A 19,256-nucleotide genomic window follows, 5' to 3' on the forward strand; every position below is an offset into this window, starting at 1 on the left:
GTTGTTTCATCTATAAATCACAGATTTGATTAGTTAACTTCCAGATTTCTCTCTCGCTGGACTCACACTCACAAGACTTCTATACAATTTCCCATTCAGATCTTTCCTTCGGCCTTGGCCTTCCCTCCCGAAGCTGCTCTACTTCTCTTACTATCCGTATCACCTGCATCAATCTCCGACGCCCTCTTCTTCCCCTTTCGGTCCTTCGATCCCGCCCCACTACCACCTGATCCTTCACCTTCTTCCCTGACCTTGACCATTTCTGAACCATCATCGGGACGGGAAGTGTCATCTTTTTCTCCTTCTGGCATGTCATCACAAAGCATCTCTCTGATTTTTGCAAGTTTTCCTTCGAGTTTTTCTTTCGAGTCTTCCACTTTCTTCTTTTGTTCTTCCGTCTCATTTAATCGTTCTTTCAATTCAATATTTCGATTATTAGCAAATAACAAATCCCTCTTCATCTTCCTACTTTCCTCATCTTCATACTTGGTTCTAGTTTTACTTTTTTGTAGATCGTCAAATTTCACTTTCAATTCTTCATATTGCGTTTTGACAACAGATAGGTCATCGATCTGATCTTGAGTAGAAATGTTAATTGCAATTTGGTTAGACAACTCTTCGTCTAAACTTTTCAATTGTTCTTTAAGTTGGTTGTTATTTTCTTTAAGTGATTTTAGTTCGTCAAGTAATTCTTTACGATGAAGTAAGAACAAATCGGAATCGGGATCAGAAAATTGCTTGTCGATCATAACCTGACCTTCCTTTTGGTATCAACGATTAGTAAAAGTTGATTACATCGATCAATTTCACAATTGATATGTTCCATTTTCAATCTTCGAATTTCACCTTCTTTATTTTTGATCGTACTTTTCAGCTTCTCACTTTCCTCGATGTCATTGACTCGAGACGAGAACTGCTTGAGTCGTTCATCCAGCTGAGTAGTTTCTTGGAAAAGCTTGGTGTATTCTTCTTCCTTGATAGCGAGTTGACCTTCAAGGATGATTGCTTTTCTCTCGGTCTCTAGGAGGGCATTGCGAAGTATGGTGGTCTCATCGAAAGTACGTGGGAACCCATCCATGGAACTGGCTGAGGATCCTGCTTGAGCTGAGGAGGATGAAGACGAAGAGGAAGTCTGATCAGGAAAGATGGAGTGAGAGTTTAGCAATCCCATTATTATCTTTTTTCCGAAAATGGAATGTGGCGCTGACTTACGTTGGTTTTGTTCGATTTGGCAGATCGTCGTATAGGTGACATCTTGATCTCTCGATAATCTGATGAAGCGGTCTCGATAAATCGGAATGGTATGGGGATTCATGTGAGAGAGAAAGATGATGGAGGAAGAAGGAGGAACACGATGAATTGATATCCTACTTATATATGTCACTATCGGCTGACTTGAGTGATATCACCGCACGGACCATCTGCCATGTACTAAAAAAAGGTGCACGGATCCATACGGTCGCCATCAAGGAACTTTAAGATTAGATCGATACAAGTTGTACTCATAACAAAACATTGCTTTTATTCTCCTTCCCCTTCTCTTTCCTTTTCGTTATGTTCCGCTCTTCCAATGATCATTTTCATGAAGACGCATACACCTCATTCCACAGCTACATTACGATGTCCCAGATGAGATCGTAGACTGGGGAGCAACCGATAGGTGAGTGATGCCTTGCGAAGCGAACATGTGAGGTGTTAAGACGGAGCACCCTTTTACCTTCATGTCTTATGGTCAGGCCCAATACCTTCTATCTGCTCTGTGATCATCCTCGAAAAGTGTATGCTAAATCCTGACATGCCTTTTAGCCAGTCAGGGATATACAACACGAACTTTTACACATCGCCCGGCACACAGCACCCTTCCTTCCCACTCACATACTCCCTTCAGAACGTAAGGTCACCATGGAATCACCTCTCACTGGATCATCTCCTCTCACAAGCCCCTCCCCATCCTTTGACATCAGTGGAATACCCGATATCGAATTTCTCGAGGGACTAGAAATGAAGAGTTTCTGGGATATCGAGTACGAGTTGAACGTATTCGCCAAGACTCAAGGATACAAATATATGTTGGATCGAGGTGGTATTCCCAAAAATGGTAAAAAAAAATTCAAAATGTTTTGCTCCCATTATCATCATGATGACTTGGGGAATGGGGGTACGAAGAAACATCCAGAACTAGATACATCACCTGGATACGGATGTCGACATTACATTTCATTTAGATATTGCACTGAAAATCCCAGCGGCGAAGAGAGAAGAGATAGAGCTTCGGGACCTTTCAAGTTGGATGAGAAATGTGGATCTGGGCTGATAGAGCATAATCATCCTCCGTCTGAACATTTTCTGAACCTTATTGTTCAAAGTCCAGAAGATAGAAAATCAAGATACGTTGCTAGGTTAAACACTCGATTGAAAAATAAGGGACTACCTCTTTTCACTCATCCGAGTCGCGCAGTCAGTACGTCTACGTCACTTTCCGTCAACCACCACGAGGATAGCGAGAACGAAGAATACGATGAGGACAAGGATAAGGAGGTCCAGGAGCTTGAAGATGATGGAGAAATTTATGTGAATAATCATTGGGAACGTCAATCAGACTCAATGAACATTATCCTGGTCAATTCTATAACGGATGATCTCAACGGTTCGAGTTCCAGATTCCACGAATACCTCCCAGATGGTAAATCCAGTCCGCTGGAAGATGGACAACAAGCAACAAAAAACATCCAAGAGCAGGATTCTTCTTGGCAAGTAAGTTTCGCAAAATTGCAATTAAATTTCGAAAGGTTCAAAAAGACGATTCAAGATCGTGATGAGGAAATCATACATCTGAAACGTAAGTTGAATGCTATGGAGAATCGATTAGAAGAGGACGATGTAGCAGGACTGAGAGATGAGCGTGATACGTACAAGAGGAAGTATGAAGAGTTGAAAAGAATCACGAAAGAGCAACAAAGCTTGATGAAAGGTGATCGAAAAAGAAGGCAAGAGTTTGAAAAATGTGAGAAAGATAGTTCGGATAAGAAAAGGAAAGTGAACGAAAGATGGTTGGCGTTGTTGGAAGATTGACGTTTTATCTCATTAGAGTATTTGAAGCCATATTTTGGGGTAATCTCACTACGGTTGTTTAACCATGGATTACTGTTGATCATCGTCTGTGATGTTGTAAATACGATCACTATATATCACCTATGCAACAAGGAAGAGAATGACGGATGAATGGGTCGCAACGCACAGGCCACCGCGTTTGATCACCCGATCATCCAGTCATCCATACATACAATCACAATAGGGGAATCGGAATCCAATAATTGGATCGATTAACTCCCTTTCCTTCTTTTCATTCTCATTCTCCTATGACCAGTTGGATTCGATCACTCTCCACCCATAAACATATCTGGATTCTCAAGAACAAGGTGAGTAGATGACCACATCGTAATCTTTGACCGGTGGAGGTTGTCCACCTGTGTATGGTCGTCGAGGAAGATCGCCCCTTTTCGTACACCTATACTTTTTATTCAACATGACTCTGCCGTTTGATCACAACGAGATGATGTTTTTATCCTCTATCATAGTATGAAATTGGATATTCATGTCTAATCCCTGATCATGCAGGCCGAGTCAACGAGACCTAGCTCACCAACGATACCTTTATTTGCACAATCGCACTCTTTTCTTTTAAAAAAACAATGTTCGGCAAGGATCTAAGCAAACCGTCCTTTATAGATCGTCATTCGTCTACTTCGACCAATCGCAGGAAGATCAGTAAGGCTTCCATCCTTCGACCCAATAATCTATCATTGAGAGAAAGAGATTCCGAATTGTCAACTTTGATTCATCAGATGGATGAGCTTCAAGATAAATGTGATCAGGTCAAAAACGAGAAGGATGATATCCAACGACGATCAGACCAACAACAAAAAGAGATTACAGAGCTGAAGTGTCAATTGGATCAAGCGCACATTAGAGCACTGAACAAGGAAGAACGACTTCAAGAAAAGATCAAGATAATCGAAGAACAACGAGATTCGTATAAATCAAAATACGACAATTTGAGACGAATTACCAAAAAGCGCATGAAGTTCCATGAAGAAGAGGAGAAGCGAAAGGCAGAAGCTGAAGAGGTCGAAAGGGTGCAAAATGAGAAGAAGAGAAAATTGGATGAGAGTTTCTTTGGGTGTTTGGGTGATTGATAAGAACAGGCAAGTAGGATTTGATCGAAATATGTAAGAATGAGTGGGAATGAGTGGGCTGATCTGGCAATGCTGAAATAGCAGATGATGAAGTTGTATCGGCACACTGTTAATGAATTTTCGAATGATGAATGAAGATCATATGTCATATATTCTGTGAAGATGTTAACTGAGAGTGTAAATGGGTTATAAGATCAAGTATAGATGGATACAGAAGCAGAGATGTACAAACATGAATATAACACGTACAACCAGCATGCTGCGATGGTCACTGTTCTGATCTCGTCCTATCCACTCTGCCTATTCCCCCTTAGTCCGGTACCTGCTACCTATTTTCACTTCTTATCCATCCCTTCAATGATCCTCAATTTCCCCTCAACCTCTTCCCGTAATCTATCAATCTCCTTCTCTTTCCGTTCCAGCATCTCACTAACTTCTTCATTGTCCATCTTCGCTTTATCAATGATCTTACTCAACTTGTCATTCTTCTTTTTCAACTCTTCTATCTCACTTTGTTTATCTTTTCCCTTCTTACTTGACTCTTGCAATTTCTGTTTTTCATCCTTCACCTCATCCTGCTTCTTCTTATATTCGCCTTTCAACTCTTTCTCCTTGTGTTCTAATTGTTTCTTATATCTCTTCTTGATATTCGATATTGATGTCTTGTAATTCTTGAGCTTCTCTTCGTTCCCTCCCATCTGCTTTATCTCTTCGCTTAGCTTGGCGTTCTGAGTCTCTAAATTCTGGGTTATATAATGTAATTCTTGATTCTCTAATATCTTATCTGATAGGTCTTTATTCGTCTCGGTTAATTGGCTGTTCAACCTTTCGATACGCTTCTCTTGGTCCTTACATATCGCTCTCAGATCTTCTGTCGTCCCTTCCTTGTTCTCTGGTACATCTACAATGGATGACCGACAGAGTATATCATCCAACACATCCTTCCTACTTTTGTCTTTCTGCTAGTCAACCTCAACTTCAACGCCCTCAACTCATTCTCAAGCTCTTTCCTGGTGGGATCTAAACCCGCCTGCAGATACGTCCTCTCTTCCTCTAGCTCAGTCAATTTTACCCGGACCGTGATGATCTCATCAGACTGATTGGTAGTTGTATACCTCAACTCACGCAGTTGATCCTCTAATATTGCATTCTTCCTCTCGAAGTCGGATAAGCGTGAACGTAAGATTGTTGTCTCGTCTGGCAGATGAGTGGTGTGCTCGACAGTAGACGCTATGCTATGAGTGTCATCGCTTGTTGAGTCGTCATCTAGTGACCAGGAGGATTGAGAGGCAGACGGGGAAGTGGACATGGTGGATGGCGTGAGGAACTTATTAGTCTGTTGAATGGAAGAGTAAGAACAGCTGCGTGAGTGAACTGGGGGACAAGTATATGAGGGAGGAGGAATCGAAGATGGCACCTTCCTAAGGTGCACTAGGGATATTCATATCGATCTCGCTCTCAAAAGAGAATAGGAGAATGCAGCTTCTTCGACTCAATCATTGTGTATTCTGTTTCACGTCACAACACAATCTCTTGATTTACCTCTCGGAACCGGGCCAGGGAACCCAATAACCTTATTCCGTGCCTGTGACCCATCCCCGGCCGTGTCCTAAGTCCTAATTGCGTTGTCGACAAGACTCACTGAGACACACACAGCATTCAAGTTATAACGACAGTCACTTCATTCGCCACTCCACTTGGCTTTCATTCCTCTCTTTCTTTGTTCGCTGTCGACTTGACAATATACCACGCATCGTGCCTTTACTCCCCTCATATCAGAAGCACCCCAAGGGTGACGAAGAGTCCCTACCGCTCTTCGACGCTGAGTCCAACGACCACGAACATGATGAATTACCTGCCTATCCACCCAGAATAGGGGAATCATCGGGCTCAACCATTCACAATGTAACTTATACGTTCGTTCCTCGTTGGCCTATCGTTGGGGAACCAAAGGATGCTTTGGGTGTATTGGGAGATACCAAGGAGGTGGGTCGGGAGTGCTTCCAAAGCACGGAATGGAATGTTTATGGAGTAGTATAGATCTGAATGCGTGATTTTGTTTGTTATAGGAAACGATTTCAATTGTCCAAAGGGCATTTCCAATCTTATCGACCTACCCACCAAACAGAATAGAAATTTCTTCCTTGGTCGAAACAGAAGTTCAGAATGGTAGTGGGAGAAGAGCCGATGAAAGATGGTGTATGATAATGGATGAAGCTTGGTCAGGGTTCAAGACCAACCCACCTAAGAGATTGAGAGTTCAAATTGCTGATGGTCCAAGAGACGAAGAGAAGAGTAAGTGCAAATTCCAATATGAATAATATTGACTGAATGTGCTGATGGTCGATTGCCGATCACGTAGGGATGAAAAGGGAAAGATTGCATACAGCTTTAACAATCTTGGCAGTTGTAAGTCCTTTTATCTTGTTTTTCTTTAGTCTATTCTTTCTTCTATCAAAGTACGAAGATAATTAGATTTATCTGAAGATCCCTTCACATTATGCTCGGTATCGTTTTCATCTCACGCTATTTGTTCTATCTATTCACGAATATATACGAATGTTTGGTATTGCGAGAAACGTATCATTAATTCCTGAGGTATGCCATCTGCTCTAATTCTGTGAGATTACATATAAAGCAAAAGCTACTTTCTGAACTAGATACATATATATATATATATATACATATATATGCATGCAGCAACGCCAACTCAAGTACTAAGCCGAATCAACCCATTCGATCGATCCTGCGATAGCAACCGTCGAAGGTAATTTACCTGGACTTGGTGATAACACTGTATATTTCTTTTTAAGCGTATCTATAGCAGTGCTATGTAAGATAAACCAAACCATCAGCCAATGGCCAAATGTTGAAAGATTGTTTGTGTTTTTGGAGCTGGAGTTGTGTGCACTCACATGACAATGAAACCCAATACTTCCCTAGTTCCAATCTCCTCCTTGAACGGTACTTCTTCCATATCCTCTTCTTCCTCTTGTTGTTCTTCTTTCACTTCTTCACCGTCTCCATTTTCAGCTTTTACCTCTTCCACTATGGGGGATTTATCAGGTTTGTTCCTATCTTCAGGTTTAATATCTACTATGGCCAATACGGTATTAAGTAGTCTTACGACATGTGCTGGACCGGATGGATCGACTCGAGTGAGACGGGTAGGTGAGAGGATACGGGAGGATCCTAAAGGAAGGGCAGACGAGGGAGCAGAGTTTTCTGCGAGGTAACGAATGTGTCAGTATCATACTTCGATTAAAAAGCCATTTTCAGACTAGACGGTCGATGTTGATAACGAGAGAGGAGGAAATCACCCACCTTCACCAACTCTAAGTACTACCAAAGTCTCCCAGCCAATCTGAAAACTATATGGATTCAAATTCCCATCGACACTGACCATCTTCCCTAACAGACCCGTCAATTCCTTGGGTAAAGGCGGTTCACCATAGAAATAATTTCTAATCTGGAACGAATGTATCAATTCTCTTTGTGTATCATCTATATCAACCACTCCTCCAGATTTAGGTATTCGAATGACGTTGATACCCCTCTGCTGGAGGATGGGCAATCTCGATAGGTCGATATGTAATTTCTCATGTCCGATCACTAAGATTGTGTCGACTACCAGATCCATTTCATTGTCAGCTAATTTATCGATCTTCGATTAGAATTGCAGCTGGACTCACTTTCAAACGCTTCTACAGCTTGAGCAACGAGGGTGTATCGAGCCTTGGGATCATCCTTCTTGGTACCTAACAAGGCATTCGTGAATGCACTTGACGTATCGACGATCAGGCCTGAAGCGAGGGCTGCATGATTGTGATATACGCTAGTCAGCCTTCAAGATGTATTTGAATATCATATGATACTTACCCATTTTATCCCTCACACATCGTTTTTTCCAATCTTCGCCCATCCTCTCAATCAACACCTTCCACACTTCCGCATTCCTGTTCGTCGGCTCCAATCCACCCAACCACCATCCAACAGTAGGTGTATCCGCTGAAAGTGTATTCGACGGAGTGGAAGTGGGTGATGAACCGAATGGATGAGCTAGGTGATGGGTTGGGAGAGGGTGAGAGGGTGTCGAAAGAGATATCGTTCCAGGTATGAGGTTCGATGGCTTTGAACGAGGTCAGCGATTACGTTTGTGGATGCAAGTACAAGAAATGGATTGAGGCTAGACTCACACTTGATGGATCCAATCCACCTACTCCCACTGTCCAACCCATCCCACTACTCAATGCGAGATTCACCAAATTCTTCACCACTGTGGTCTTTCCCGAACTGGGTGGTCCCATGATCATCACCCTAGGTCCTCTCTCAACCCTTTCCACACCATTTGATGGACCGGAGCCGAACAGATGTCGTTTGGCTAGTATACGATCTCGTTCAAGGGCGAGGTGGACGTTGAGCAGTTGAGGGTGGATGGTGGATGTGGAAGTATATTGGGAAGCGGGAAGGGATGTTACTATCAAATTATATCAGTACTATAGCAAAAATACATTCAATGGAAGGATAAGAATCACCTTCTACTCTCGCCTGAGTTGGGGCGTACAACGCTCCTTTAGTGTATCGATGTATAGGATACCATGTAGCTGGGGGGAGTTCTTCAGAGTTGACGAATACTGGGTCGGGGGACAATACCTATATGTGACAGTTTTGGGTTAGAAGTCAGTAAATAATTCAGATGTAATAGTAAGTACGATGATGAAGTAATCTCCAGCAGCTCATGAGCATTCCGATGAGATCGATCGTCATAAGAAAATCTGAAGGTAGAAATTGTAAAATGTATTTATGAACAAAGTTGCGCTGAGATTGATTTCATGAGGATGTCAAGTCGAAGTGAGATATGTATCTCTATATCTGACGGGCACTGTCGTCTCCGTTTTCAAGAATCATGAAAAGCATAGGGAGAGTATATCTCTCTGAGAGGCGAGAAATAGCATCACAATGAGTGCAGCTAGATACATTGCATTATGAACCAGAGTTGACATCCAGAAGAACCGATAAGATATTTCAGACAAAGGGTGATTCTAAACAGTCAGCTAATTTGCCTTCGAGGTGTAGAAATAGAGACAAAGCTGACTTACAGATGGCATCCTTCGATGAATTTTTTTCCTCGTAACACAGATTTTATGGTTGTATGAGAAACGCGACCACTCACCCTCAGCGCTATATTCTCATCCGCCTCCAACTCGAACCTCCATTCTGAACCCGGTTCAAGGTCCACTATGATCTGTTCTCGTGGGGCTGAAGGTTCTTCCGACATTTGCACGGTGATTGTGGGATGTCCAGTCTTCTGTCAGTATGAACAAGAGTCCTATATCAAGGATGCGTCCTTGCTTGCTTTCGTATATACCTTTGTGTTTGCGTATAGGTTGAAAAAGGAGAGACGAAAGAGAAGAGAAAACATAGCAGACATGTTCTTTCTTAGAGGGACGACGGAACAATTCCACCAGTAGATACTTGGCCTGCCACGTGATTGTGATCTGTGAGTGAATGTGGGGTCTCCAGGGTATACCACCGTGATTGCCACCCAGTCAACCATCTATGCGTTTGAAGATTCTTGTCCTGTCATTGTAACTTGCTCTAACACAACAACCACACTCGCCGACACCATCACCGCCAGTCTGGACCCTGCCTTACTACCTCTCTCTTTCTTCCCCAGTACTAGATCCTCTACCGCCCCTGTCATCCTCAAAAGCTCTCCTTCCTTCCCCTTCTTCATTCGTTCAAACGATCAACATTCCTATACAACATGTCAGGTCTATCCACAAAACGACTCAGTGAGTAGTCCCTCTCATCAGCTACCTAAGCTTTTCAACCGCCTCTGGGAACATCAGCTGACCTATATTGATTCCGCTCAGTGAAAGAGCTAGCCGATATTCAGTCGAAAGGTACTCCGGAAGGTATAATTCTCCTCTCAGCGGACAACATGGACGAATGGGTATTTCTCATCTCGGTTTTAGGGGATGAGACAATATACAAGGTCAGTTGACACACAAGTTTCTTCTTGTAAATACTTTCAAACGTTCAGCTGAGCACCCTATAACATTCCTGGTAGGGAGAAACATTTGCGTTGAGAATGAAATTCGGTAATAGGTATCCTATCGACGTTCCAGAGGTGAGCTTCATCGTCTCTTGACGAAAATCAGCTCTACCGTTCCCGAGTGTCCTCCTCCAGCTGATACGTCTATATCTTGTAGGTCACATTCCTAGCCAATGGGCAGTATCAACCGCCAATGCATCCTCACGTATACTCCAATGGACATATATGTGCATCGATATTAGGTGAGCTCAATCTCGTCCGTTTCTGTGGTACCACCGAGAGTCAAGCTCATATATAACTAAACTGAGATAGGTAGTGAATGGTCACCTGGTGAGCAGCTGATGAAACATTGACAACGCAATACAAGCTGATAATTATCAACCATGGACAGTACTAAACGCTGTCGCTATCTGTATAACGATGCAATCGATGTTAGCCTCGAACAACAAGAAAGAGAGGTGAGCTGGACTTCCACCCTCAACCTTGTGTATCAGCTCATGACGAAAATGTGTTGTGTAGACCGGAAGGAAACGATCGATACGTCAGGTCGGCACCTAGTAATCCGAAATTGACGAGATGGCATTACGATGATGATGTGGGTATAGGTATAAAGTTCAGCTGCCATCATCCTGCGAAATGGGTATAAGCTGATATGTCCATTCTTGCAGACCGTATAGTATACTTCATCTCAATTGAAACGAACGATAGTATCTACATGTAGAAAGTAAAGGAAAATAGTACATCGTCATCTGATCAAGCGTTTCTTTGAACAAGGAAAAAAAGAGATTTAGATTAGAATAAGTCAATCATAGTTCATATCTTCCAGTTATACCTGTTTTATCTCGTTGTATAGAATAGAAAATACAAATTAATTATCTAGATGCAGTCACCTATACAGTACATGACGCCCGAAGAGTTAATCTTGGCTTCCCGATATTTTTGTTCAACTTGGTCTCCAAGGCTTGGTGCAAGTTTGATTGGTTGGTATCACATTTCAAGATATCATCGTCATACATACTGGTAATATACAAAATCATCACGGAAATCTATATACACATCGATTCGAACGAGGTGAATTAGGTGTCAATCAAATTTATGATCTGGCTAAACTACCTAATCTAGCGAGTGAATCTTCAGATACTTCGGCTATACCACCATACATACCATCTGTGTCAGCCCCATCTCCTGCCTAATTCAAACTGTCAAGACCAGACAATCTCTTCCCTTCCTCATGATGACCATACTTTTCAGGTCAATTTGAGGGGTTCTACTCACCCCCTCTTTCCTTGTGCTCTTATGGATCTTACAGAAATCCACTTTCCTTCAACCCGTTGGAAAGTGACTCACCTTCTTCTATAGCATCTGACTGAGCGACCTGTCAAAATGACCAAGACAAAAGACTAGATCAGTTAATGATCACGATACGACGCAACAATGATAATAAGAAGGATCAAGGATAAATTGGATTTCCAGATGAAATGATTTTTTTTTTGGAGTGACGTACAATCTTGAGTACAGCCTTTTTAGATGATTCTTGTAATTCTCCAGCTATGATCAATTCATCGAGGATCTAACGATATATAAAGCCATCGAGCATGACATTAGTATGATTTTATTGAGTGATTATATTTTGATAGGTAAACTCACAGCATAGGCTTTTTGGAAATTGAATATCAAATCTAATTCGCATACCTATCCCAACGACACCAGCATCAGCATCAGCATTTGCATTTGCATTAGCCACACGGTCCATTATATACCGTATTCCCATGATATACTGTTTAGGTGGAACGAATACTATAGCGAAATGTCAAACCTACATTTCCAAAATATCTATCCAACACTTCAACATAACGATGTATAACTTCCAAAGTGATCAACTCGTTATCACCTGGTGAGATAGAGGTGATGAAGAATAAAGAGGCATATCGACGGTAAATTACTTTGGTATCTGCGAATAATCATAAAATTCAGTTTTTGGCCGAGTTCATATATATGAATTATTGATCATGGCCATAGGTATGGGATCCCTAATATCATCGAGATTCATTGTATCCTATCCAATTGACACAATCCACCATTGGAGACAATGACGATAGCTCATCGATCCAATGGCCAATATTTCTTTGCCAATTTTTGAAGTCTGACACAGAGTTTCAAATTCCTTACTAGAACGTCACTCACCTTTATATTCCAAGAAATTACACATCCTAGTCCTTCTAGCCAACACAAGCTGAGTAACATCTTTCACTATCTTCGCTTTGGTTTTGGGAGGGAGAGTTTGGAACCATTTCGCTAGACGTACTTTCCCTAGAGCATGCAAATTGACAAGTCAGTGAAGTCCAGCTTGTCAGTCATGTAGAAAAGTATGAACTGTTATACACAGTAAACACAGTAGACGGAGAGTTACTCTCATTGACTTGATAACAATAAGGAGAAGAAGGAGAGGTGTACTTACCTTGTCGGGAGACCAACATTATATAATTCAACATGTTGAAACAACCCTTTCTCTTACTCGTGTAGTGGAGGTTTTGTTGTACGCCTTTTGTAGATCTGGAAGATATATGTATGGTTCGTAGTGGAAAACACTCTTAAGAAGAGAGTCTCGCTCATCTAATTGTCATTGTTGTTCAACCATGTCGAGGTGTGACGCGTGGATATATCGATACGAGTACGAGTATAGTTTAAATGTGGCACTCATACAACCATAATCAGGCCAAAGCATGTACATTCATAACGTTCAATCTGACCTAACTGTTACACGAGGAATGTCCTGTCCGAGCAAAACTACATATATCATATACCATTTCCCATCAAAGTATAAATACATTTCCTTTCACTAATAATGCCTGTACGAACTCTTCTCATTCCCACTCCCTCCAGCACCAGCATTAGCACCAGAATAATCACCAGCAGAATAACTTGGAGGTCTGATCGACGATCCTTCCGGCTGATCATCATCATACCCACCAGGCGATCTAAGTAAATTATTCTGTGAATTGGACCCAGCCAAATGTTGAGGTTGAGGTTGATGGATCCCACCATTATTCGTAGTAGAAGGTTGGAATTGTGAATCATCGTATCCACCGAATGTCTGTCCAGTATAATCCCTCTCATGTCTTGTCGTATTCCCATTTTGAGTAACAGCCATTCCTATAGCTCCTAATCCATCATCATCATTATATCCCCCATAAGGATCTGAAGTATTCGCATTATGAACCTGTGGTCCAGGATCTACATAATGTGAATCACTGGATCCAAACGATGTATCGTAGTTCCCTATCTGTGGTTGGGGTTGGGGTGATCGAGCAGATTGAATACCTGGAGTAGGCATCGATATCGGTGCTGGCACAGCCACAGGTGGATAGGAGGTATTATTATAAGGTTGAGGGGAAGATGATCGATATGGATCTGAATATTGTTGCTGCTGTTGCTGTTGTTGGCCATACGGATCTTGGTGGTTATATTGTTGATCTGCATATTGGTTATTCTGATAAGGTGTTTGTTGAGATTGAGAATAAGGATCGTTGTAATTATGTTGTTGATATGGGTCATTTTGATCTATTTTGTAGGAAGTTCAATAATTAGTTTTGGTACATTGGCATGTTTTGAGATCTCGTTTGAGATTGCGATTGAGGATATACTTGAGTGTTAGATCTCATTTGAGAATTTACTTGTAATTGCGATTCAAAAGAAGTTTCATACATACATTGTTGATCTTGTCCATTTCCATATCCATGTCCTTGATCACTTCCATTCCCATTTCCATATGGATTCTCACCGTAATATCCATTCCCGTAACCTTGAGGTTGAGGTCTATCCACGCCTGCACCACCCGCTCCTACTCCTACGAAATCACCAGCAGTTGTAGTATCCGACAGACGTCGTGCGACAGGTGGTGGAGCAGCAATGTTCTGATAAGAATTCTGATTCCATCCATTCCCATTGCCGGTGAAATAAGGATCATTCGAAGGTGATTTGTTGGTTCTTCTTCCATATCCCATCCCAACACCTTGTAACACACTTCCATCTCTCCTTAATCCACCTGGTGCTTGTTGAGAGGGTTGTGGATCTCTTTCAATCAAGTATTTATCTTCACCATCATCTTGAACCAAAGTCTGGAAAGACGGTAAACCCTGTTCTTGTTTCTGTTTTCTTTGTCGTTCATTGTCGATCGCCATCATTCTCATCTTATAATCCTCTTCTCCACCTCCGTATTTATCATTCTTGGATCTTTTCGAATCACCACTTTCGCTATTGGCCCTACATGATCCACAACAATTTCCAATCCCGAAGAAACATCCACTCAGAGCCAAAATCACCCATGCAGCTAGAGTAAGCCACACGCAAATACCAATCTCGGCTGATGCACCTGAGACGTTGTTTATCCTCGCTCTGGCAATGTAGAACATGGCCAGGTCAAAGACTAAAGCAAGAAAAGTGAATGTTGAGGCTATACCGGCCATCCATATTGATAGACAGAGTAAAGGGAAGGTAGGTGAATGCGCGAATATACCGATTATAGTTGCGATAGCAGCGAAAGCTAATCCGACGATGTGAAGGATGAGAACGTAAGTGAGATATTTGGTTATTGCTTCGGGGATGTCGAAGATGGTTACACCAAATACATCATTTGGATCTAAAGCATAACAGAGATAGTTAGTCTACATGTACATTTTGCACAGATTGGCCGATGAGAGCTTCCACTTGAGAGTGAGAGGAAGATGGGATAGGACGGTTGAGAGACGATAAAGACCTACTCACCAAATTCGTATCCTACCTGTGGACCTGTACAATTCTGACTTCCATCCAGGGTATGACAGAACCCCAACGTACCCAAAGTTAACTCGCCGCTATAACTTCCAGAACTGTATGAGGCGGATAGGAAATTGAGTGATTTGAGTAACGGCGTATTGAACGATACGACAGCTAGGAGGATCGTAGCTGCCAGACAGGCTAGTGTACCTGGAGTAGCATTTCGGAAACGTACTCCCATGGTTTAGGTGTAGATAGGTTGTTCAAACGGATAAGAGTAAGAGAGTGGATACTGATGAAGGGAGAGAAAGTTCACTGTCAGTATTGCTGTGCGATCGGATTCAACGAGAACGATACGACATAGACGTACCAGATCAAGCCAGCCAGCTTTTATGACACGTTGCCTGTATTTATCTGTATGTCTCGACAAGTCACTCCCTCTCTCACTTCTATCAAGTGATTATCTAATGCTTATTTAAAGTAGGCGGTACTTTCTCTATGTCGATATAGGATGCAAGGTATGGGTACGTTGCCAAGACCTAGAGTCGATATTTCCTGTGCTTGAATTGGGTTGACGCGTTGATGTGTGGATCCGGTGATTTTTCTGTTATTATTGCACTGATCCGTTGTCAGGTTTAAGATGGTAACGCTCAACGATCCTTTCTGATCCTTCGACCCTTTATTGATGATCTACGTTGCGGACTGTGTATCGTACAGCAATGACAGTCCAATGTATGGGATTGCAGGTTGTGAACAGTAAATAAATCACGTATGAGCAGTACACTACGAGCAAATCAACCTAATCCCAATTAATGTACTCGTGATGAGATTATGAATGCTGTGCACGTGAAAGAGATCGATAGCATATATGTGGATATTAATCTTACGTATCAAGTGATGTCCCAGCCCTTTCCAACGGAAAGCAACCTCAACGATTGAGCAATGCAAGTTGTTGTCCAGTCCATAGGTCCTGAATTCTGCGATTTCGTCCAAAGTGATGGTCGAACACATACAACCCACAAGCAATATGAGCGACACTGTCTCTCCTCGGCTTCATCCGCACGAACAGAACGACCAAGGTCCATCTAGGAAAAGAATCCGGACAGGTGAGTGCTCCCTATCAAGACTCCAGTATACGAACACCATCCAACCTGGAAGGTCTGATGATCTGACAGATGTACAGGCATGGAAACGATAAGAGAGCTAGACTCGTTGATCAATCAGGAAAGTGTAAAGACGAAATTAAGACGTATAGCCGTAAGTCCATCATCCATCTATTACGTTTCGTCAACCACAGACTGACATGAACTGAACTACCATGCACTACAATTGACCGAACGAACAGGCTCAAGATAAAGAGAAGAATATACCTTTTAATCCGATATGTACTGAAACAACTTTGGAAGCTTGCAGAATTGTGAGAGAGAAGTGTGATAAGGTAAATTAGATCTTTCCTTTTCCAAACCATCTTATATCACGCCACCAACGAAGTCGAGGTAATTGCCAAATGGATTATTTATGGAATTTGGTGCAGGCTCACTACGAACCTATTATAAGACCTTGGACAGACACTTCCCTAGGGTACTGCAGGTACGTCACTGGATCATATATGAACCGATCAACCTGATTATGAATCTGACCTTGATCTGATTGTTATTTTCTCAGTTATCTTAATCTCTGTTATGGAGATCCAATGTTCGCGAATAACCCCTCTTTGGGGGAAGGTAATGGTCCAAGAGGAGGAGTAAAGGAGTGCAGGTGGGTTCTCTCTCTGTACAATCTACCATTTCACACACTTCTATCTCTGAAGAATGAGACGATACCGTTACTGATTGATGATATGATGCACTAGGTATATGCATTTCCAGGTCGTTCCTTCCACCTCATCTACTCCCAAGACACCTCCTGTCATACCACCATTACCTAAAAATGTGAAAAAGAGGTTGTTAGGTGAAAAGATTGATGAATATGATTCGCCGCCTGTTCCCCAATGGGTTAATTGCGATATCAGGACATTCGATTATTCCCTACTTGGACAGTGAGTTGACATCTCAAGGGTTACAAAACCAGCTTCACGGATGTTGTCAAAGAGATCCACAGTCTGAAGCTGATATGACCATTGTCTGAAAAGGTTTCAGGTCATAGTGGCTGATCCACCTTGGGTAAGCTGAAAGGCATTCACTGTGTACAGGTCACTTCAGCTAACACTATCACCGTATATCGACAATAGGATATTCACATGTCTGTAAGTCTCTCAACAGCTTTTCGTTTTCGAACATATTATCTCCAAAAGATACATTTTTCATTTCATGTACGTCCGCTTCAACCTGACTCTTGATATTGCGTCTCAGCTACCATACGGTACGATGACAGACGACGAGATGCGGTCGTTACCTCTCCGATCCCTCCAACCCGATTGGGGTATCTTGTGCCTTTGGGTAACGGGACGAGCGATGGAATTGGGAAGAGAGCTGTTCTCGGTTTGGGGGTATAAGCGTGTGGACGAGTTGGTCTGGGTCAAGACGAATCAGTTGCAGAGGTTGATAAGAACTGGAAGAACAGGTCATTGGCTGAAGTGAGTTGAGGATTTTTTCTAATCACACAAACATGAGATGGTCCCAATGATTATAAGCTTCCGGTGATGAACCCACTTTGATTGGATATTGTGATTGACTTGTTGTGACTTAGCCACACCTGCGAACACCTCCTCATCGCACTCAAATTACCGGCCGACCATCCCAAGAACGCACCGACCCCGTGGGATACCCACCCGACTCTACGTCAATTGCGCAAAGGGGTAGATACCGATGTGGTCGTAGCTGAAGTGAGAGAGACAAGTAGAAAACCTGATGAGGTTTATGGGGTTATTGAGAGGTAAATCGATTTATCTTGAAATAATTTCCGGTAATGGCGTTTGATTCTGATCTAGGTGAAATTTAGATTAGCACCCCATGGTAGGAAGTTGGAATTGTTCGGAAGGAAACATAATACTCGGCCTGGGTCAGTGTTTAAATACCATGACACCGACGATCATTGGTTGGGTTGATTGGCTGACGATTCGATATGATATACATCTATATAGCTGGCTGACATTGGGTAATCAACGTAAGTCCATGGTTACCTGTAACCTATATTAACCTGTTCTATGAGCGCTAATTGGGATATCTGCGTTATATAGTCGGTGATTCTCAGATAGCAGAAGAAGACTTGCATGACCGATTAGCGCAAAAGTGAGTTCCTGCTGCTTTTTATCTTGAAGTTGGTGGGTTGATCAGTTTCAATTCTGCGACTCAGGTATCCCAACCAAAGGTTTGTTTTTGTATCTGTATAATGACGTTGTATGAGATGTATATGCAACACAGTGATTCATGATATGGACCATGGTCATGTAGAGTTTTGTCTTTCACCCAAGACGGGCTCTTTACTTTGCATGATGCCGAGATGGCTCAGGGTGTGTCAATTGGATTCCCCGAGGTTGATATGGGATGTGATGCGGGGTTAGACATGAAACAACGATGATGGCGATTCCGGTGCCGTAACTCTCTACAGAGAGCGATTGGATGTCTCATCGTACTACTGCAACATGCTATACGGCCGGATCATGATCTTGGAAGGAAAGCATACGATTATTCTGCACTTTTGCTGGAATCAACGATTAACCGATACGAGTACGTCACATTACACATTACACATTGGGTCATATGACCTGACCTACCTGAACGCGTAGACGTGTTCCTCAACCGCTGTTCTAAAATGAATGAAAAACAGAAAAATGAAAAATCCAATTCAATTCAGTTGGAAATCCTTAGCAACGATCAGTGCTCTTCAGACAAACAAACAAACAAACAAACACACAAACACACAAACACACAGACAGACGCACGGGCCGGGAACATGAAATGTGAGATGTGAGACGTGATACGATGGGAATCAAGTGAGACAAGTACAAGTACATCAAGATCAAGATCAATGCTGCTGGTTTTTATTCTATTCCCCAAAAAGGAGTGAGTCAAGAGTCAATCAGTTAGTAGACTAGGTTGTCTTACATGTACACAGACTCTAAACTCACCTGTCTTCGCATGCATCAATTATCCCTTCATCTCCCATTCAATACTCGATCTTCAATCTTCCCTATACCCTATACACCATACACCATACCCTGCACGTCGATCAATTAGACCCCCTTTCGCCATCTAACCCCAACCCATCTTCATCATTACTCCAATATCAATTCCAGCACACGACCA

The 19,256-nt window shown here is 42.3% G+C and overlaps 10 protein-coding genes across 10 annotated transcripts; 5 read left to right on the plus strand and 5 right to left on the minus strand.

Moving 5' to 3' along the window:
* Window positions 1-95: 95 nt before the first annotated feature.
* On the minus strand, window positions 96-1,254 carry I203_104669 (uncharacterized protein; the record flags this gene model as incomplete). Its single annotated transcript, XM_019143743.1, has 3 exons — window positions 96-757; window positions 811-1,132; window positions 1,213-1,254. The coding sequence occupies 3 exons, from the start codon at window positions 1,252-1,254 to the stop codon at window positions 96-98; spliced, it is 1,026 nt and encodes a 341-aa protein (XP_019006792.1).
* A 648-nt stretch (window positions 1,255-1,902) lies between these two features.
* On the plus strand, window positions 1,903-3,072 carry I203_104670 (uncharacterized protein; the record flags this gene model as incomplete). The annotated part of the gene is made up of 1 exon (XM_019143742.1): window positions 1,903-3,072. The coding sequence occupies one exon, from the start codon at window positions 1,903-1,905 to the stop codon at window positions 3,070-3,072; it is 1,170 nt and encodes a 389-aa protein (XP_019006791.1).
* Window positions 3,073-3,692: 620 nt separating this feature from the next.
* Window positions 3,693-4,196, plus strand: I203_104671 (uncharacterized protein; the record flags this gene model as incomplete). The annotated part of the gene is made up of 1 exon (XM_019143741.1): window positions 3,693-4,196. The coding sequence occupies one exon, from the start codon at window positions 3,693-3,695 to the stop codon at window positions 4,194-4,196; it is 504 nt and encodes a 167-aa protein (XP_019006790.1).
* Window positions 4,197-4,531: 335 nt separating this feature from the next.
* I203_104672 (uncharacterized protein) lies at window positions 4,532-5,505 on the minus strand (the record flags this gene model as incomplete). Its single annotated transcript, XM_019143740.1, has 2 exons — window positions 4,532-5,097; window positions 5,322-5,505. The coding sequence occupies 2 exons, from the start codon at window positions 5,503-5,505 to the stop codon at window positions 4,532-4,534; spliced, it is 750 nt and encodes a 249-aa protein (XP_019006789.1).
* A 167-nt stretch (window positions 5,506-5,672) lies between these two features.
* Window positions 5,673-6,671, plus strand: I203_104673 (uncharacterized protein; the record flags this gene model as incomplete). Its single annotated transcript, XM_019143739.2, has 4 exons — window positions 5,673-5,699; window positions 5,976-6,182; window positions 6,266-6,491; window positions 6,559-6,671. The coding sequence occupies 4 exons, from the start codon at window positions 5,673-5,675 to the stop codon at window positions 6,669-6,671; spliced, it is 573 nt and encodes a 190-aa protein (XP_019006788.2).
* Window positions 6,672-6,913: 242 nt separating this feature from the next.
* On the minus strand, window positions 6,914-9,474 carry I203_104674 (uncharacterized protein; the record flags this gene model as incomplete). The annotated part of the gene is made up of 8 exons (XM_019143738.1): window positions 6,914-7,025; window positions 7,112-7,421; window positions 7,521-7,823; window positions 7,889-8,011; window positions 8,076-8,325; window positions 8,393-8,673; window positions 8,732-8,849; window positions 9,370-9,474. 8 exons carry the CDS (start codon window positions 9,472-9,474, stop codon window positions 6,914-6,916), a joined length of 1,602 nt encoding a protein of 533 aa, XP_019006787.1.
* Window positions 9,475-9,963: 489 nt separating this feature from the next.
* Window positions 9,964-10,900, plus strand: I203_104675 (uncharacterized protein; the record flags this gene model as incomplete). The annotated part of the gene is made up of 7 exons (XM_065517584.1): window positions 9,964-9,991; window positions 10,073-10,194; window positions 10,270-10,329; window positions 10,412-10,496; window positions 10,567-10,584; window positions 10,646-10,712; window positions 10,774-10,900. The coding sequence occupies 7 exons, from the start codon at window positions 9,964-9,966 to the stop codon at window positions 10,898-10,900; spliced, it is 507 nt and encodes a 168-aa protein (XP_065374402.1).
* Window positions 10,901-11,347: 447 nt separating this feature from the next.
* On the minus strand, window positions 11,348-12,746 carry I203_104676 (uncharacterized protein; the record flags this gene model as incomplete). Its single annotated transcript, XM_019143736.2, has 7 exons — window positions 11,348-11,400; window positions 11,602-11,629; window positions 11,759-11,824; window positions 11,902-11,946; window positions 12,075-12,205; window positions 12,439-12,564; window positions 12,713-12,746. The coding sequence occupies 7 exons, from the start codon at window positions 12,744-12,746 to the stop codon at window positions 11,348-11,350; spliced, it is 483 nt and encodes a 160-aa protein (XP_019006785.2).
* Window positions 12,747-13,093: 347 nt separating this feature from the next.
* I203_104677 (uncharacterized protein) lies at window positions 13,094-15,250 on the minus strand (the record flags this gene model as incomplete). The annotated part of the gene is made up of 3 exons (XM_019143735.1): window positions 13,094-13,815; window positions 13,964-14,893; window positions 15,019-15,250. 3 exons carry the CDS (start codon window positions 15,248-15,250, stop codon window positions 13,094-13,096), a joined length of 1,884 nt encoding a protein of 627 aa, XP_019006784.1.
* Window positions 15,251-16,036: 786 nt separating this feature from the next.
* I203_104678 (uncharacterized protein) lies at window positions 16,037-18,243 on the plus strand (the record flags this gene model as incomplete). The annotated part of the gene is made up of 13 exons (XM_019143734.1): window positions 16,037-16,115; window positions 16,193-16,266; window positions 16,355-16,447; window positions 16,544-16,599; window positions 16,675-16,767; window positions 16,862-17,047; window positions 17,141-17,171; window positions 17,240-17,254; window positions 17,361-17,584; window positions 17,698-17,883; window positions 17,950-18,009; window positions 18,092-18,114; window positions 18,188-18,243. 13 exons carry the CDS (start codon window positions 16,037-16,039, stop codon window positions 18,241-18,243), a joined length of 1,176 nt encoding a protein of 391 aa, XP_019006783.1.
* Window positions 18,244-19,256: the final 1,013 nt, after the last annotated feature.

The sequence above is a fragment of the Kwoniella mangroviensis genome (genome assembly GCF_000507465.2).
Source record: "Kwoniella mangroviensis CBS 8507 chromosome 1 map unlocalized Ctg01, whole genome shotgun sequence".
Classification (NCBI taxonomy): domain Eukaryota; kingdom Fungi; phylum Basidiomycota; class Tremellomycetes; order Tremellales; family Cryptococcaceae; genus Kwoniella; species Kwoniella mangrovensis.